We start from the raw sequence: 17,822 nt of genomic DNA on the forward strand, positions 1-17,822 counted from the left end.
CTGACAAATAATGTCTGTGAAGTAGTTCAAGTATTTTTTTTTAATAAAGTAAGTTAAGATCAGCTATTTCAGAGCTGTAACAAAAATTATTTTCTTAGAACTTGGAAGGTTCTTGCTGAAAATGGTGGTAATAGCAAATAATAACATGTTTCAACTTTGTTTTCTCCCATATACAAATCCCAGACCAGTCAAATTATTATAAATTAAAACTTTGGAGCAGCCAAATCCAGTTAATTCCAGGCATAAATATAGATTACATATTCAATAACGTAATTTTTCAAAACTAAATGTTTTAATACTTAGAGTTTTCTTTATAATTTAACTTTTTAATGACTTAATAACTTACTGACTTTTTTGGCTTATCAAGGAGAAGGGTATGGTTTATAATTTTGTTTTCCTTATAGAATTTTTAAGAGTTATTTTATTCTGATTGCGTAACACTCAACTAACTCTTGTTAGTTGGTTATCTTTCCGAGATCTCTTGATTTAGAATTTTTATTTCTCATTATTTTTCTTTAAAATTTCAGAGTATGATTTTTTAAGTTTCCATATGAAAGATGGTTGACCTTTTACGACTAATTATTATTCAGATGAAAGCATTCTTCAAAAGTCAGTCCTGTGAAACCGTAACAAATGAGGAACCTTTCTAATCCAGTTTGAATTTTACTCTGATGTTAGTCGCATTTAATTATCAGATGGATTGGGGCACATACCTTTTGTTTTTTATTTTTGCAGTTTGTTTTTTTTAAATTAATATATTGATTTTGCCTCAAATAGAAAAAGAACCTACAAATTTCTTTGTAATTGTTTTAAGGGTAACATAATATTTACAAAATTAAATGTTCCTAAGGTTTTATTAGTCAGTTTTTCTCAGTTGTATTTCTTAGGAGTGACTTCTCTTCTAAGGCTCTGTTCCTTGGGGCCACAATAAGACTTCTATTGGAAGACCATATCTGTCAGCCTTTTGAGGCATCAATTCTCATCTCTGTTACTTTCCTTATTCTTTTGTTGGTTGGGGGTTTTTGGAAGATTGTAGTTCTTTAGAAATACTTTCTTATTTTAACTCATGATATCCCATTTCATATTGTACTCCTCCTCCTTATTTTGGTATCCTTTATCCCAGGAATCTTAAACTAAATCTTCATATAGGTTTTGAAGACTTGATCACGTAACTAAAACTGTTATATCTAATATTTTTAATAGAATAACCCAAACGCACATAGTGATTTTTTAAAAATAAACAGAGCATATGAAGTACTCAAAGATGAAGATCTGCGGAAAAAGTATGACAAATATGGAGAAAAGGGACTTGCAGATAATCAAGAAGGAGGCCAGTATGAAAGCTGGAATTATTATCGTTATGATTTTGGTAAGATGATATACTCTATATGAAATACTGCATTTTATTTGAGTAAGTTGAGAAAATTAATTTTGTTTTACCACTAAGCATCTGTAGTTAATATGTGTCACCTTGACTCTTTTTTTAATATAACATTGGAACAAAATTCAAAAGGAAAGTCAGTATGTAAATATCTGTTGCACAGATGTGAAGGTGTTTTGGTCATAATCAGTGTTAGGTACTTTTAAAATATGGACTGCTATTACAGAATAATTGCATTGGGGGTTGCTTTGGTGGCTCAGTCAGTTAAGTGTCTGCCTTCAGCTCAGGTCAAGGTCCCCACTCGGGGCTCCCTCCTCGCTGAGCAGGGAGCCTGCTTCTCCTTCTCCCCTGGCCTGCCACTCTCACTCCTTATGTACTCTCTCTCTCTCCCCCCGTCATATCTTTTTAAAAAATAATAATAATTGAATTGGATGTTTAAATATTGATGCCTTTCGATATTTTTAAAGCATCATGTTTTCCAAGGAAAGCTAAAGTTTCCTTTAATAGTGGTCAATTCAGCAGAAATGCAGTCCTTCTCATGTGGAATCCTTAATAATGGTTTGATGTTTTGACAGAAATAAGAAATGAGGGAAGAGCAGAGGGAGGAAGCAAGTTAAAGGAGAGAGTAAAATAAACACAGGTGTCAAGGCAAAAGGGAGCATTCACTTACCCATATTTCTCTTCATTATTAGCCTTAACTGCAGGCTAAGAACTGAGGTATGCTTCTGTAATAGACCACATAAATACTTTCAGTTCATATTTGGAGTATTTGTTTCTCAAGACTGAGGTTTCTTTTCAAAATAGAATTTTCAAGGATATTCACTGCAGCTCGATAGTATGTATCAGGTGTCAGCAATCTACATTTCAGAGGCTAAATCTGGCCTGCCACCTATTTTTGTAAAAGTTTTATTAATCATGGAATTATGAGAATATGATAATTAGGAGGATAAAATTATGCCCATTTACTTACATATCGTTTATGGCTTCTTTCACTTCAGGGACAGAGTTGAATAGTTGTGAGAGAAACTGAATGTCCCACAAGGCCTATTTAACTGGCCTCTACAGAAAAAGTTTGCTGACATCTGGTCTATATCCATCACCAGTAGTATTTTGATATATATACTAATGAGACTTTCTTATGTTGGTTTTAATTGTGACAAAATTTATATTTACTAAGTAAGTTGGTCTCTATAAATATTCCAAGACTGTTAAAAAACAAAGTATTTTAGTGATAACATTTATTTTAAAAACCACATAATCTGAGAAGGAAGTGAGGTGTGTAGTCTAGCTAACAGTAACATACTGTGTCCATTTCATAGCTTTAATATTTTATTAAAACTACATTAAGTCACCATTAGGGGAAGCTGAGAGGAAGGGTACGTAGAAGTCTGCTATTTTTACAACTTTCTGTGAGTCTATAATTACTGCAAAATAAACAGTTAATAATAATAGTTTTCTGTGGAGATGAAATGGGAATATTAGGAACTCCTATACACAGCAATGTCCAGATCTGGAAACGAATTTTTTATCACTCTTTAGGTACATCACGAGTGGTATTATTTACTCTTGGTTTTTGTTTGTTACACATACTTCCACTTTGAGATGTAATATAGTAATCTGATTTTTGATGATAAAACGAGAGTAAATAACCTATTTTATGTGGTAATTTATTTTTATGATGAACATTAATTTATCATTTTAACTTTTAAATTAGGTATTTATGATGATGATCCTGAAATCATAACATTGGATAGAAGAGAATTTGGTAAGTTCGTGGGCATATGATTTTCTAAAACTACTCCAAGACCACTCTCTTACCTAAAACTCTTGGGGACCAATGTATTTGGAATTTAGAAATATTTTGTATTTTAGCATGGTACTGTGGTTTTGTTAACTTTTAAAATAAAATAATTATTTTGCTAGCAAAAATGGGTTCATTCAGGAATAGCAGAACATTGTAATTCAGGACATGCAAGCCACAGTCAGACCATAGGCAAGTTAAAGAAATAAAAGGAACCTTATTTCATGGAGAAGAAGGAAGTTGGGAAGAGTTGTTTTAAGTGAAAGTCCTTTAGAGAAAAGCAAGAATTCAAGGTGACAACAGTTTCTCATTAGCTGATTTTCAGGGATAGTGAGTTCCTTGTAGAAGAGTCAATGTACATCTTTTCCTGTTGGGGCCTGTAATTGATCATTTTGTCCTATTGATGGTTCTTTTGTTAGTGCCTTCAGTTGACAGTTCTTCCTCTAGACTTTGAGGAAGTCTATAGCTCCCCCCCTTTTAGCTTCCCTAGTCTACCTAAGTGAGATTTTCCTTTATTAATTTTAACATTTCCCCCTTTAGATCAAGATCTTTTTCTGAAAGTATCTCTGATCAAAACTCAGGCTTTCCATATTGAATGATTTTGTTCCTCAGTGCCAGGAAGGACCTTTTCTGGTCTTCCCATCCTACCTGGAGAAAAGCACATTGCCGTTAAAAACTACTTATGGCCTTTGGCATAAGAAGAAAGGTTAGAAAGGAGAGCTCTCAGGCACTTCTCACGTGTATTTATCAAGATTGTAAGCAAGGGAGATCATCTCCCTTTTTATAAAAGTTTGACAGGCAACAAAATATAAAATTTAAAATATATTATGCAAAACAGGAATAGTAACGTGATTCCAAGGTTTTTTGTTTTTGTTTTTTTTAAAGATTTTATCTATACATTCATGAGAGACACAGGCAGAGGGAGAAGCAGGCTCCATGCAGGGAGCCAGATGTGGGACTTGATCCCGGATTCCGGGATCACGCCCTGAGCCAAAGGCAGGCGCTAAACCGCTGAGCCACCCAGGCATCCCTGTAATTCCAAGTTTTATGACGGCAGAGCCGAGACCCTAGATCAGAAAGTAGCTAACTGAAAATATTTATTGGCACTTATTCCAACTTAGGGGAGAAAAGTCCCCCCTACAGAAACAAACCCAGAGTTATGGATGCCCCCTGGAAGTTCCTGCTTAAAGTGGCCATGAAAGCAAAACTTTAGATACTGCAAGAGCACACTGAATTAACCAAGTGCATTTGGGATGATATAGTGCAAGTATAAACATGAAGCAATAGCTAATGAGTTTGTTGCAAAAAATAGCAAAACCTCAAAGATTGAAACAGTCTTGTTATCACAAATGAACTGTTTGGAAACAAGTGGTGTCTAATAATACAGCTGTAAGGTTGCAAATTCAGAGACCATGAATTTGGATAAGAGTTCCAGAGTCAGATAATACATCAGATAAAAGGCAGACTTGTGAATTCTGAACCTTCTAACCCTTTAGGAAAAAACAGGTAAAAAATTAATTTTATCACAGGATCACTATGAGGCTATTTCCAAAAGGCCATAACCAAAAGAAGAGGTTTCCTCCTATTGCAGAGGCTTGGGAAATGCAGACAAAACCTTCCCTCTCTCTCACATGCAAAGAGGAAAAAGGGAAGTTGGATGTTGAAAAGCAACAGGCTTTTTAAAGTCCCAAAGCTGCATCTGTCTAGTCTTTCCAAGTAGCAGGGTCAGGTTTGTCTTTTTTTTTTTTTTTTTTTGGTAAGGCATACTGAGCCTGAAGAGAGAAGGTTGGAATCAACTTTCAACAGTGTCCAGTGAGTCCAGGAAAACCTCGTAATTAGAGATTAGTTTTAGATTTGGGGGAAGTGCAGGATGTAGTAACTCCTACCTGAATTCAAATATAGACCTTCTTCTGAGATCTTGAATAGATTTGAGTAAAATGCAGTTTTTCTTTGAAGACTTTATGTCCCTTAAGTCCACAAGTTTTGAGGGGTAGATGCTGTCTTCCTATGAAGAGGTTGGAGAAGGCAGCAGAGAAGCAAATAATCTGCTATCATAACAAATTAGAGCCTGCAGAAAACTTGGTGTCATCCAAATCAGCTCTCCAGGTCGGGAAGAACCTCTCCGGGATACCCTAGGACATTACCGTCCAGGTGTATTTCTGTTCCTCCAGATGGCCTTAGCGACTAGAATACTAAAGTGTCCTGCATAGACCAGCTACCGTGCTTTTGTGGGAATGGATATGACTAGTATGTGGGGGGTTAGGGACAGCTGCGTACCCAGTGATTACAGTGGTACTTGTTGCGTGGAGGTCCTGAGCAAACCTCCATCTTCGGTTATTTAGGTTTTCTCACAGGTAAAGTAAGTGTGTTATAGGTACTAGCACTGGGAATAATGAGGCCCTGAGCCTGTGACCTTCTGTTACAGGCTTGATGCCTTGAAGGGCTTCTTTATTTATAGGGTGCTCATTAACCTGGGGAGATATTCTGAGGGATCTCATTTGAATCTCATTGGGGGATGCGCTGTGGATTCTGCCCATATTAGTCGAAGATCTTGCCCTTAAAGAGGACAGTAGCTGATCCAATAAAGACAGATGATCCTGGTCCCCAGACTCCTCTATGTACCGTCAGAATGAATAAAAGATGTCAAAGGGTCATTTAATTCACCTGGTTGGCTGCTTTAATTACCACAGTCAAACTGTAAAACTATTTCTCCCTTTTGGAAGAAAGGAATTCTGGCATAATATTTTTCTAAGAAATCTTGGCCTGGGGCAGCCCGGGTCGCTCAGAGGTTTAGCACCACCTTCAGCCCAGGGCCTGATCCTGGAGACCTGGGATCGAGTCCCACGTCAGGCTCCCTGCAGGGAGCCTGCTTCTCCCTCTGCCTGTGTCTCTGTCCCTCTCTCTCTCTTCTCTCTCTCTGTCTCTCATGAGTAAATAAACAAAATCTTAAAAAAAAAAAAAAAAAAAAAATCTTGGCCTGGTAAATGAGTGGGATGTCAGAGATAGGAACCTGTTGGGGCTGATTAGACGCCCCCACTATTTGAACTGTTGTAGAACTCTGAGGCGGCTTTACTTTATAGCAGTGAGGTTGAGCACCAGCACAGTAGCTGTGGTGTCGAGGACAGGGAAAAACTCATTCCCAATCTGGAGAGTAGTTTCTCCAAGCTGGTTAAGTGGGAGGATGGAGAAAGACCCCTTGTGGTTCCTTGGAGCCCCATCACTGGGAATTAGCAGGACACTGGAGAGGTAGAGGGCCGAAGACATCTGAAGCGCTTAGGAGGGTAATAGCCTTTCTCTCAATCTCCTGGCTTTTTGCAGTAATAGCAGAAATTAGGAGGTTTTTGGTTTTGCTGAGAGGCTTTCATTTGCTGGGGTTGAAAATTAAGAATTTTAGCAGTCTTTGAAGTGACTCATCTAGGGTGCAAGTGATGGTTTGCCAAATTAACCCTGGAGTGGACATAGTTTCTCATCTTTTCTTGGTTCTTTTAACTAAAAGAGAAAGACCACAGTTCAGCCTGCTAATAAGCATAAAGTTAAATGCTATCTATATGGATTCAACACGCACAGCAAGATCAGAATTTTCTTTAAAGATAATTTGGAGAAAAAAAAAAAAAGGTACTTTGAAATTGATTGCAGTAGTCATGAACAGGCTCATCAGGCTTTTGTGTGTGAGTCTGAATTTTTTTCCAATCAACAGGCTTAGGAAAGGCACAGTGGAGGTTTCCAGCCGAGTGTTCTCACATCTTGCCAAAAGTTAGGGGGCCTGTTTCTCTGAATCCCTTTCAGGATGTTCCCATTGGGCTAGTTTCATCCAGGGTTTGGCCTGGCCTTCGTGAACAAGCAGGTAGACTAACTGATACATATATCTGAGAAACCAGGTTGGTAAGTTTGAGTAACTACTAAAATCTTCAGCAGACCTAATGGGTCCTTTCTCACTTTAGGAGACTCTCTACTATGGCTTGCAATTCAGCCTTAGTCCAGGGAACCTAAGAAATTTGGGGCTTATTAGGATCCTCAGAAGTCTCTAAGGGGGCAGGTTTAAATAGATTCAGGAGAGATGGGAGCATTAATATTTCTGCAGATAAATATATAAGTATGTATGCTAAAAAAAGAAAAGGAAAAAAGAAAGTAAAAATAACATGTAGCCCCAGATCAGTTCAAGACAGGTTTGGGTGCTAGGGGAACTTGCTGCAAACTTGCAGATAAATTCCCAGTTTGGGAGTTTCTGGATTTCAGAGTTTCGGGTAACTTTGTGGTTATTTTAGAAGCAGATTTATTTTTGACTCTGATTTATGTGAAATTAGACATAAGATACAGTTCTATTGTAATTTTCCATTGCATTTTAGAAAATCTTAAATATTGGATTAGATTCTTACACTTGCAGAGTTTGTACAGGTATAATAAAATAGAATTAACTCTTTCTTTTGTATTTCCAATCAATATATTTTACCTCAAGTGTCAATTTTATTTTCTATTACAATCTTATTTAATTTAGAAAACAAAAATAGCGTACTAGCTTCAAAAAATAGCACATAGAGTATTTCTCATGTATCTTCATTATCAAAGATATAGTATAGTCATTTGATTTTGATCAGTTTCTTCTGACCTAGAATTGGATTTATTCATATTTTCTACATCTGGTTGGTGAGCTCAGACCTACAAAGTAGATATTCAGTGTATCACTTTAATAGTCTTCTACATGAACACTCGAATGAGCTCTGAGTAAAGTGAATACAAGACACACCTTCTGTACAAAGAGAATCCAAAAAAAAAAAATCTGCTCAGTTTTGGATTGTTGGTAGGCAGAAGTGACCCCCATGTCATGAGCTGACAGAAACAGAAGTGCTGCACGCAGTCGGGTGAACCTGTGGGATTCCTGGATGGCCGTCGTCGTCGCTCATCTGCTTGCCGGGCAGCCCGGCAGGACAGAAAACTGCAATCACAGATAGAATTGGAGGAACTGAACAAAACTTGCAAGCCGAGTAATTATTAATGATCAGTCAGATCAGTTTTATCCAAACTGAAAGGATTCAAAAGCTGGGGTTTGGACTTGGAAAGGACTGGTCACTTTCCGGTTCCTCTGTATTTACAGGGCCCTTTCTTGGGGTGCCCTGAACTCATGAATATATTGAAAGCTGGCTCAGTTTCTTGCCTAGTAACGACCTCTTCTCCAGGTGGCAAACACCGGCTCTGTGATTTCCACCTCCTCCCGTACTTTGGGCCCCCTGATCCTTCGCTGTATTGGTGATGGTCTGATGCTTTCAACGGAAATCTTTTCTATTTTGTCCAATTTTGTAGCTGTAGTGGGAGAGTTAGTCCAAATTACATAGTTCACTTTTATCAGGAGTGAACTCTAGAATGTTTATAGTACAGAAAAAGAAAATGTGATTAATAAATTCCACTTTGAAAGCTTTAAAACTGTCCTCATCCTTCCCATTAAACATGGTGCATATTGTCTTTTCCTATGTCACAGAGAAGTGTGATATCAGTCATTATAAGCAAATTCTAGACAGTATCTGCAAATGCAGAGGGCGTCTCTGACTTTCACTGTCATTCTGAAGAGTACGTACACAACACAGGCATCCTTTTCCAGACAAGCTCCGGAAATTACAGAGGAGCTCACAGCACCTCTCTCTCCCTCTCTTTGTTTTCTTTTTCTTTCTTTCTTTTTTTTTTTAATCCCCATCCTCTCCTAGCAAAGTGAAGTCTAGGATTTTGTTCAGTTAGGGTTTGTCAGAGAACTCTTCTTGGGAGAGTAGTTGTATTAATGGCAGGGTATTGTTTATATGAACCACACGTGCTTACTCTAGTTATACAAGATGTGAGGGCATCTAACAAGACTGCCCATTCAGTGTGGAAATGATGCAAAGCATAGCCCACATAAGATGAACTTCTGGGCGTTTGAGGCCCATTTTGCAAGGGTGTGTGCAATAACTGGATTCTTGGTAAGGTTTTGGAGATCTCAGCTATACTGGATTGCTTCCCATTGATTTAGGCTCCTTTTGAGAACCTTCTTGAGCCAAGAAAGATGAAATTCTACCATTCGGAATAATGACTCAAACTTCCTTAACTAATATCCTAAACTTTCTCATTTTTTTCCATAATACATCAAGGAGTAAATTATTTCTCAAAAATAAAATGAATCAATGAATGAATAAGTCTCCTCTTAAAAGTCTTCACCCTGAGGGATAAAAATTGTGGCAAAATTTTTTTTTTAATGTGCAATTTCATGGAGCCGCTGTTGATTTCACAGCCATGCTGTCTGCCAGCAGGTCCTGTGCTGCCTCTGTGTGAGTTCTTGAAGTCCTATCAAATAATATGTAGTCGTACTATAAGAATGTTTTGTAGGTAACTAGAAGAGAATAATAAAACATTGCTATAATTTGTGAGTGTTCCTATTCCACACAATTAACACTTACCATATTTAATCTTGACAACAAACCTCAGTAATGATATTAGGGGTTTTTTTCCACAAATTACAAACTGCATTTCAGGGGGAGAAAAATTACATGCCTAAGTTCAGCTAATAGGTGTTTGTGGTATATTTTACTATATTTATTCACATTGATTGTTTCTTCGTGAAGTGCCTCTCTAGGAGGGAGAATTGCACATCCCACTCTGTAGACCTCAGGCATGACCACGTGACTCGTGTTGGCCCGTGAAGTGCGAGCAGAAGCCACTTCTGGGCAGAAGCTTTAAGAGCCAGCGTGTGGTTTACCATTCTGCTCTGTTGTGAAAAATAGTGGTGTTCAAGGTAGAGCCTGCTCCACCAGCCTGGGGTCAGTGGTGAAAGAGACGGAGGCGAGTTGCGGCTAACTCAGTATAGACGTGTAGTAGGTGGTAGAGATAAACCTTCATTGTCAGCCCATGACATGACTGGAATCATTTGTTTCCTATAGCATAACCCTTCCTGACCGACACCGTACCGGAGGCAGGACGTAGCACTCAACTCAGGTTCCCCTTAAAGCCCGTGCTTGTGCTGCTCTTTTTTTCTTAAAGGAAATAAACCTGTCAGCATTAGAGTTATTCATCAGTGTTTTCTTATTGACCCTATACTTGTACATTTAGTTTTCTCTTGCTCAGTAATGGATGCTTTTAACTCTTGGATCTCTGTTATCTCATGCCTTTGTGACCTCATCCTATATTTACATTTTTCTGGGCTAACGAGTTATTAGCTTAGTCGTGTAGATATTAATGGCAAGTGTTAGTGGCAATTATCTCAACCATCTCTTAGTCACATTTTAACCATCTCTTAGTCACATTTTCTAAACATTGCCAGGGATCAGCTGATAAAATCCTAAATTATACACTTTATCAGTAATGTACAGATTAACTTTTTCCCACAGATCTATGTGTCTTATCATTGAAAGTGAACATGGAGTCTTGAGCATGTTTCTATTTAATGTGAATTGGTTATACATATTTAAAATAGTATGTTTGTTTTGATATCTTACAATAAGTTACTCATATAATTTATGAAACTTTTATTTAAAAATTACTATTAAGTGATTTTGATATGGAATTACACAGAAACATTTCAACCAAAAGTAAATTGTCTTTACTTTTTCATCTTAAATGTTGAGTGCATCCTTACAGAGTTAAAAAAAAAAATTTGTGTTGTTGTTTTTTGAGTATAGTTGACATACAGTGTTAACTTCAGGTATACATCATAGCGTCCAACAGCTCTGTAGGTATGCCACGCTCCTCACACGTGTAGCCGCCATCTGTCCCCGTGCAGTGCTGTTACAGCCCCACAGATGCAGTCTCTATAACTGTGTCTCTTATTCCCAGGACTGACTTATTCCATAACTGGCAGCCCATAACTCCCATGTCCCTTCCCATTTTGCCCTTTCCCACCCACCTTCCTCCCCACTGGGGACCATCAGTTTGTACTCCTGTGTCTGATTCTACTTTTTGTTTGTTGATTCATCTGCTCTATTATTTAGATCGTACATGTAAGTGAAATCATATGGTGTTTGTTTTTCTCTGACTTCACTTAGCATAATACCCTTTAGGTCCATTTGTATTGTCACAAATGGCAGAGTTTCATCCCTTTTATGGCTAATCTTCCATTGTATATGGAAGATTTTTTTAACCTATCAATCTATCAGTGGACACTTGGGCTGCTTCCATATCTTGGCTATTATAAATAATGCTGCAATAACCAAAAAGGTGCATGTTATCTTTCAAATTAGTGTTTTCGGGTTTTTTTAGGTAAATACTCAGGGAAATTGTTGGATCCTATGGTATTTCTATTTTTAGTTTTTTGAAGAACAGCCCCGTACACTTTACATTCTCATCCACACGCACGAGGGTCCCTTTTTCTCCACACCCTTGCCAACATTTGTTATCTCTTGTCTTCTTGACTCGAGCTGTTCTGACAGATGTAAAGTGGTATCTCATAGTGGTTATGATTTGCCTTTCTCTGATGATTGGTGATGTGGAGCCATATTTTCATATGTCTAATGGCCATCTGTATGTCTTCTTTGGAAAAATATTCAGATCCTCTGCATTTTAAATCAGATTATGTATTTTTTCGGTGTTGGGTTGTATAAATATTTTATATATTTTGGATATTAACCCTTTATCAGATATACCATTTGTAACTATCTCCTCCAATTTAGCAGGTTGCTTATTTTGTTGATGGTTTTCTTTGCTATGCAAAACTTTTTGTTCTGATATAATCCCAGTAGTTTATTTTTGCTTTTGTTTCCCTTGCCTTAGGTGGTATATCTAGAACAATGTTGCTGCAGCCAGTGTCAAAGAAATTACTGCCTATATTCTCTTCTTAGAGTTTACATCAGTCATTTTATAGATTATAATGCATAATGTATTGTTGGCTGGATATCATGTGGTATTCAGATCTGTTATTTTAGCAAATATGTATTTGTGTTTTAAATTGTTAAAAACTTTGACTAATGCTTTTAATAATATATTTTAATAATATATTTTAATAATATATTTTTCCAAGGTATATGACTTATTTAAGGACAAAGATTAAATTTAATCCCCATAGTCTTTACTATATTGTGTAGTTCTCTTATTTCATTCTTTCAGAATTTGAAGTAGCTGTCAGAACTGATTGACCCAGGTATTTATCCTGTGCTGCAGATAGTAGATGAACTTAAATTTCTAGCTCTCACTGTTTGTCTTCTTCATTTCTCTCATCCATACAAACTCTTGTCTGAGGTTTGGCTGCCAATTCCTTATGCCACTTCTTCTCACAGCTTCATAGTGACAAGTGTCTTACAGGTCAGGGTTGGTCTTATTCAAGTAGGTGCCCAGAGGAGTTTTTTTAAGATGTTGTTAGACAGTTGATACACAGTTGACCCTTGAACAACGCAAGGCTTAGGGATACTGACCCCTCACGCAATTGAAAATCCCACACGTAACTACTAATACCCTTCTGTTGACTAGAAGCTTTACAGTAACATAACAGTTGTTTAACACGTATTCCATATATATGTTATAGACTGTATTTATACAATACAGAAAACTTATTAAAATCATAAGGAAGACAAAAAACATTTACAGTACTATATCAAGAAAAATCCAAGCCCATGTTGTTCAAGGGTCAACTATAATATGTTCCCTTTTTTATTAAAAAAAAAAAAACTTATACAGAAAATGACAAAAGTAGTATATGAGTATTTTCTTCTAATCTCAACAAAATTTTAACTAAAATAAGCATGAATCTTAGTACATACTTCTAAGCTGTTTTGGTTTTATGTACTTTAGATGCTGCTGTTAATTCTGGAGAACTGTGGTTTGTGAACTTTTACTCCCCGGGATGTTCACACTGCCATGATTTAGCTCCCACGGTATGTATTTTTTACATCCTGATTTTTAAAGTTTTATTCTAATCTGTTGAGTGTTCTTTAAATATGTTAGGATTTTTTTCTATTAATAGTAATGATAACTATCAATTATCAAATACTTTGACACATGTATGGTTTTATTTGATAAAATTACTCTCCTTTTAAGAATGTACAGTTTGGGACAGTAGGGTGGCTCAGCGGTTGAGCGTCTGTCTTTGGGCTTGGGGCGTGATCCTGGGGTCCCGGGATTGAGGCCCACCCTCATCAGGCTCCCTGCATGGAGCCTATTTCTCCCTCTGTCTCTGTCTCTGCCTCTCATGAATAAATAAATTAAAAGTCTTTAAAAAAAAAAAAAAAAAGAATGTACAGCTTGAAGAGTGTTAACGAAAAATTATCTTATCATGGAAATACTTGTTCTTTTTTTCCTCATAGTGGAGAGACTTTGCTAAAGAAGTGGATGGATTACTTCGAATTGGTGCCGTTAACTGTGGTGATGATAGAATGCTTTGCCGAATGAAAGGAGTCAACAGTTATCCCAGCCTCTTCATTTTTAGGTCTGGAATGGTAAGGGGTAAAGTCGGTGTTTTTTTCATTTGGAACTTTCTGACAAGGAAAATACTAGAGAAAACACAATACATGATATTGTAGAATGTTTTGATTTTTAAATCTGATTTTAGGTGCCATCTAACTAGGTCTAGGCATAATAAATATTTTGAATCATACTGTGAATGCTTTTTAAATGCCATTACTTTGACCTTTCTTTATTTCAAAATTAAATGTTTACCATCAGTTTCTGTCTTAACACAATTGAACCAGTGTGAATATTGTACTTTATAGTCACAAAATATTTTACGTTGTCTCATTGCAGTATAAAGTTCTAATATCCCATTTTTTTCTAGTTTTTTTTTTCCAGTTTTAAGTGATAAAACAGAAACAGGAAAACTGGTGTTATTAAAATGTCTCTAATAGAATCTGTACAACCAAGATGCTTAGGATATTACTTGGAAATACACTATACTATTAAGAGATTAATCTCATTGTATTCAAAATAATGTACAGTTAAAAGTATTTGGTATTATTTTAATGAGTTTTTGAAAGAAATAATAGAAGATGTTTTTCATTTTATAAAAAAAATAGGCCGCAGTGAAATATCATGGTGACAGATCCAAGGAAAGTTTAGTGAGTTTCGCCATGCAGCATGTTAGAAGCACAGTGACAGAATTATGGACAGGTAATTTTATTGTCTTCATTTGTTTGATTTTCAAGGATACTTTGAAATTGGCGTTTTGTTGGGGTTTGTGTTTTTGTTTTTTTTTTAAATAACAGTTTTAGGGATCCCTGGGTGGCGCAGGGGTTTGGCACCTGCCTTTGGCCCAGGGCGCGATCCTGGAGACCCGGGATCGAATCTCACGTCGGGCTCCCGGTGCATGGAGCCTGCTTCTCCCTCTGCCTGTGTCTCTGCCTCTCTCTCTTTCTCTCTCTGTGACTATCATAAATAAATAAACATTTAAAAAATAAATAAATAATAATAAATAAATAATAATAATAAATAAATAAATAAATAACAGTTTTAACATGTTGGTCATAATATTAAAATTTTTAAAGTTTCTTTTCCATGCTTTTTAGAAGGGAATTTTGTCATTTGTTCTGCTAAATAGTTGGTATTTAACAAATGAATCATGTTTGTTTAGGAACTAAAATAGTTAAGATGTGGGAAATAAAAAATGTGATGCTAGGTGGGATAGCAGCTTTTAAAGTGCAGCTAAATGTTTAGTTAACCAGGTGTTTTATTGCTTTCATAAATGTACTGTATCAGGCAGTGACTACCTCCCTATCCAGTTTAATTTTAAAGTTGAAAAACTCTTTCCTCTAACCTTAGACTTCTGATTCATCAAGTGGCTTTAGGTGGGTTAACTACTCTGTGATACCCATGAAATGATAGTACTCACATCTAGTAAGATACTCACATCATTCAGTGAGTACAACTCGTGTCTCTGAAACTGTTACATGTTGGGGCTGCAATAATATGTAATCCCTGCTTCAAGGGCCTCATTATTTTAGCAAGGAAGGCATTAGTAAACCATTAATGCAATGTAGTAGTTATTATGATAGAGGCAATCTTAGAGAAACATGAAGAACATTAAAAAAAAAAAAAAAAACAGATGGGAAAAAGAGGAAGAATTAAAAAATACTTCTTGAATGAAGTCAGACCAGTCTGTCATGAAAATGAGGAGGAAGCCTTCAGAGATCCCTGTGAACGTGGTAAACTGGCGGTACTTCACCCAGAGTCTAACGAAAAGACAGGTGGTTGGGTATTGTGATATGGGGAAAAACACAGCTAGCTACATGGGTAGACAAAGCTCAGATCACATGGGCCTTCGTACGAATCTTAGTTACCGATTTCTTTCTTGATGAAATAATGAATTTAGATTTTATATGATGAAAACAATGGAAAGTCAGTGTAGGAATTCAGTGTGCTTCAAGAGGACTTTTATGAATTCCTGAATTCAAGTAATAGATAATCAGAAATTTGCTTTATTTTCTTCTTAGGAAATTTTGTTAACTCCATACAAACTGCTTTTGCTGCTGGTGTCGGCTGGTTGATCACTTTTTGTTCCAAAGGCGGAGGTAATTTTATTCATTATTTTGTTAATGATGAAGAAACCAAGTATTTAATTTTTTAGGTGACACTCTTTTTATTCTTTTTACCAGCTTTATTGAGATATAATTGTCATGTAACATTATATAACTTAAGGGCATACGACCTGTTGGTACACTTACATATTGCAAAATGATCCATCATAGCATTTGCTGACACCACCCTCCTGTCACATAAGTGCTGTTTCTCTTTCATGCTAAGAGCATTTAAAATCTACCATGCTATACATCACATTCCCAGAACGTGTTAATCTTATAACAGGAAGGTGATACCCTTTGACCAGCTGTCAGCATTAAGTATGCTACTATGATTGACTCAGTACCTCAAGCTACAGTTTTTATCTGATGACAATTTATTTAATGAATACTTCTATTTTCTATTAATTTACACGTATATTATAAAATTATTAGTTTGTTAAAGGTCATTTATGACTTTGTTTGGTGGACAAGGTTTTCAGCTTAATTATTATAAATTGTACCTTCAGATAGCCACAGATGTTTGCAAAAATTAGCGTTGACAGGTGTAACCCTCCCAAAATAATTTTTTGGTATTACAGACTTTGCCTCATTCTTAACATATCACAAATGTATACATATTTGCCTTATAAAATTATATACTTGAAGATGACAATGTTCCATTTCTAGGAACCTTTCCATCAGCAAATTAATCTGAAAATTCAATACTCTTGTGTGCCAAACCACAAATTATAAACTCTATTCAAACAATGAGATTAGTTAAAAATCAGCCCCAGGATTACTGAATGCCCAGTTCATTAACACATTATCATATGTTTAATCCCAAAGATGGGTCTTTAACCCAAAGGAACCCCATCAGCTTCCTGCTGCTTATTGAGAATAAATTGCCGTGAAGCCAAAATCAACCACTCACCCTATCCTGTAAGGCCCATGTTAGGAAGGTGGTGCCATCAAACAAACCCTTAATTTAGTCTATCATTGAGGGATTTTGCCTCCTTTTGGTCTAATGCACAGATTTCTATTCATTCCACACATTTAGAAAACTTTTTAAACTTTCTGGCATTCTTTTACTTTTCATCCCAGGTAGATTGATTTTACCTATCTTTATAGGTTCTGCAGTATTATAGTTCCCTCGCTTCTAAATCTGTCTTATTGTGTCCTAGCATTCTTATTTAAAAACTTTCATGAAAATGATGAAGTTATTTTAAGATTATATTTTAGGAAGGAAAACTCGCATATTCGTTCTGTGAGGCCAGCATTATTCTGATACCAAAATCAGAAGACACTACAAAAAAAAAAAAAAAGAAAGAGAGAGAGAGAGCTATAGGCCAATATCTCTGATGAACATAGATGAAAAATCCTCAACAAAATATTAGCAATCAAGTCCAATAATATACTAAAAAAAATTATTCAGTGTGATCAAGTGGGATTTATTCCTGGGATGCAAGGGTGGTTCAACATGAGCAAATCAGTCAGTGTGATACATCATACCAGCAAGAGAGAAGATAAAAACTGTATGATCATTTCAGTAGATGCAGGCTTTTGACACAGTACGACATCCATTCATGATACCTACTTCAACAAAGTAGGTTTGGAAGGAACATATTTCAGCATAATAAAGGCCATGTGCTAAGCTACAGCTAACATCATACTCCATGGTAACAAATTAAGGGCTTCCTTCCTTAGGTCAGGGCCAAGACAAGAATGTCCATTCTCACCACTTTTATTCAATATAGTACTGGAAGTTCTAGCCACAGCAGTCAGATAAGAAAAAGAAATAAAAGGCATCCAGATCAGTAAGAAAGAAGTAAAACTTTCACTATTTGCAGATGACATGATATTCAGTATCAAAAACTACTAGTACTGATAAATGAATTCAGTAAAGTAGGATACAAAATCGATATGCAGAAATCTGTTGCATTTCTATACCCTAATAATGAAGCAACAGAAAGAAATTAAGAAAATAATTCCATTTAGAATTGCACCAAGAATAATGAAGTACTTAAGAATAAACTTAGCCAAAGAGGTGAAAGTCCTGTATTCTAAAAACCATAAAACATTGTTGAAAGAAACTGAAGATGCTATAAGTGGAAAGACATTATTCCATACTCATTGGAAGAACAACTATTGTTAAAATCTCCATTCTATCCAAATCCATCTACAGATTTACTGCAATCCCTATCAAAAT

The 17,822-nt window shown here is 36.2% G+C and overlaps 1 protein-coding gene across 5 annotated transcripts in view; it reads left to right on the plus strand.

Annotated features, from left to right (window-relative positions):
- DNAJC10 (DnaJ heat shock protein family (Hsp40) member C10) overlaps nt 1-17,822 on the plus strand; it is a 75,243-nt gene that overhangs the window by 24,085 nt on the left and 33,336 nt on the right. For all 5 annotated transcript variants that reach the window (XM_049106235.1, XM_025460413.3, XM_025460412.3 and 2 more), the window contains 6 exons: nt 1,204-1,369; nt 3,096-3,146; nt 12,921-13,003; nt 13,433-13,564; nt 14,138-14,231; nt 15,551-15,628. In XM_049106235.1, coding sequence (XP_048962192.1) covers nt 1,204-1,369; nt 3,096-3,146; nt 12,921-13,003; nt 13,433-13,564; nt 14,138-14,231; nt 15,551-15,628 — 604 coding nt within the window. The remainder of the gene's footprint in view (nt 1-1,203; nt 1,370-3,095; nt 3,147-12,920; nt 13,004-13,432; nt 13,565-14,137; nt 14,232-15,550; nt 15,629-17,822) is intronic.

The sequence above is a fragment of the Canis lupus genome, chromosome 36, assembly GCF_003254725.2.
Source record: "Canis lupus dingo isolate Sandy chromosome 36, ASM325472v2, whole genome shotgun sequence".
Taxonomy (NCBI): Eukaryota; Metazoa; Chordata; class Mammalia; order Carnivora; family Canidae; genus Canis; species Canis lupus.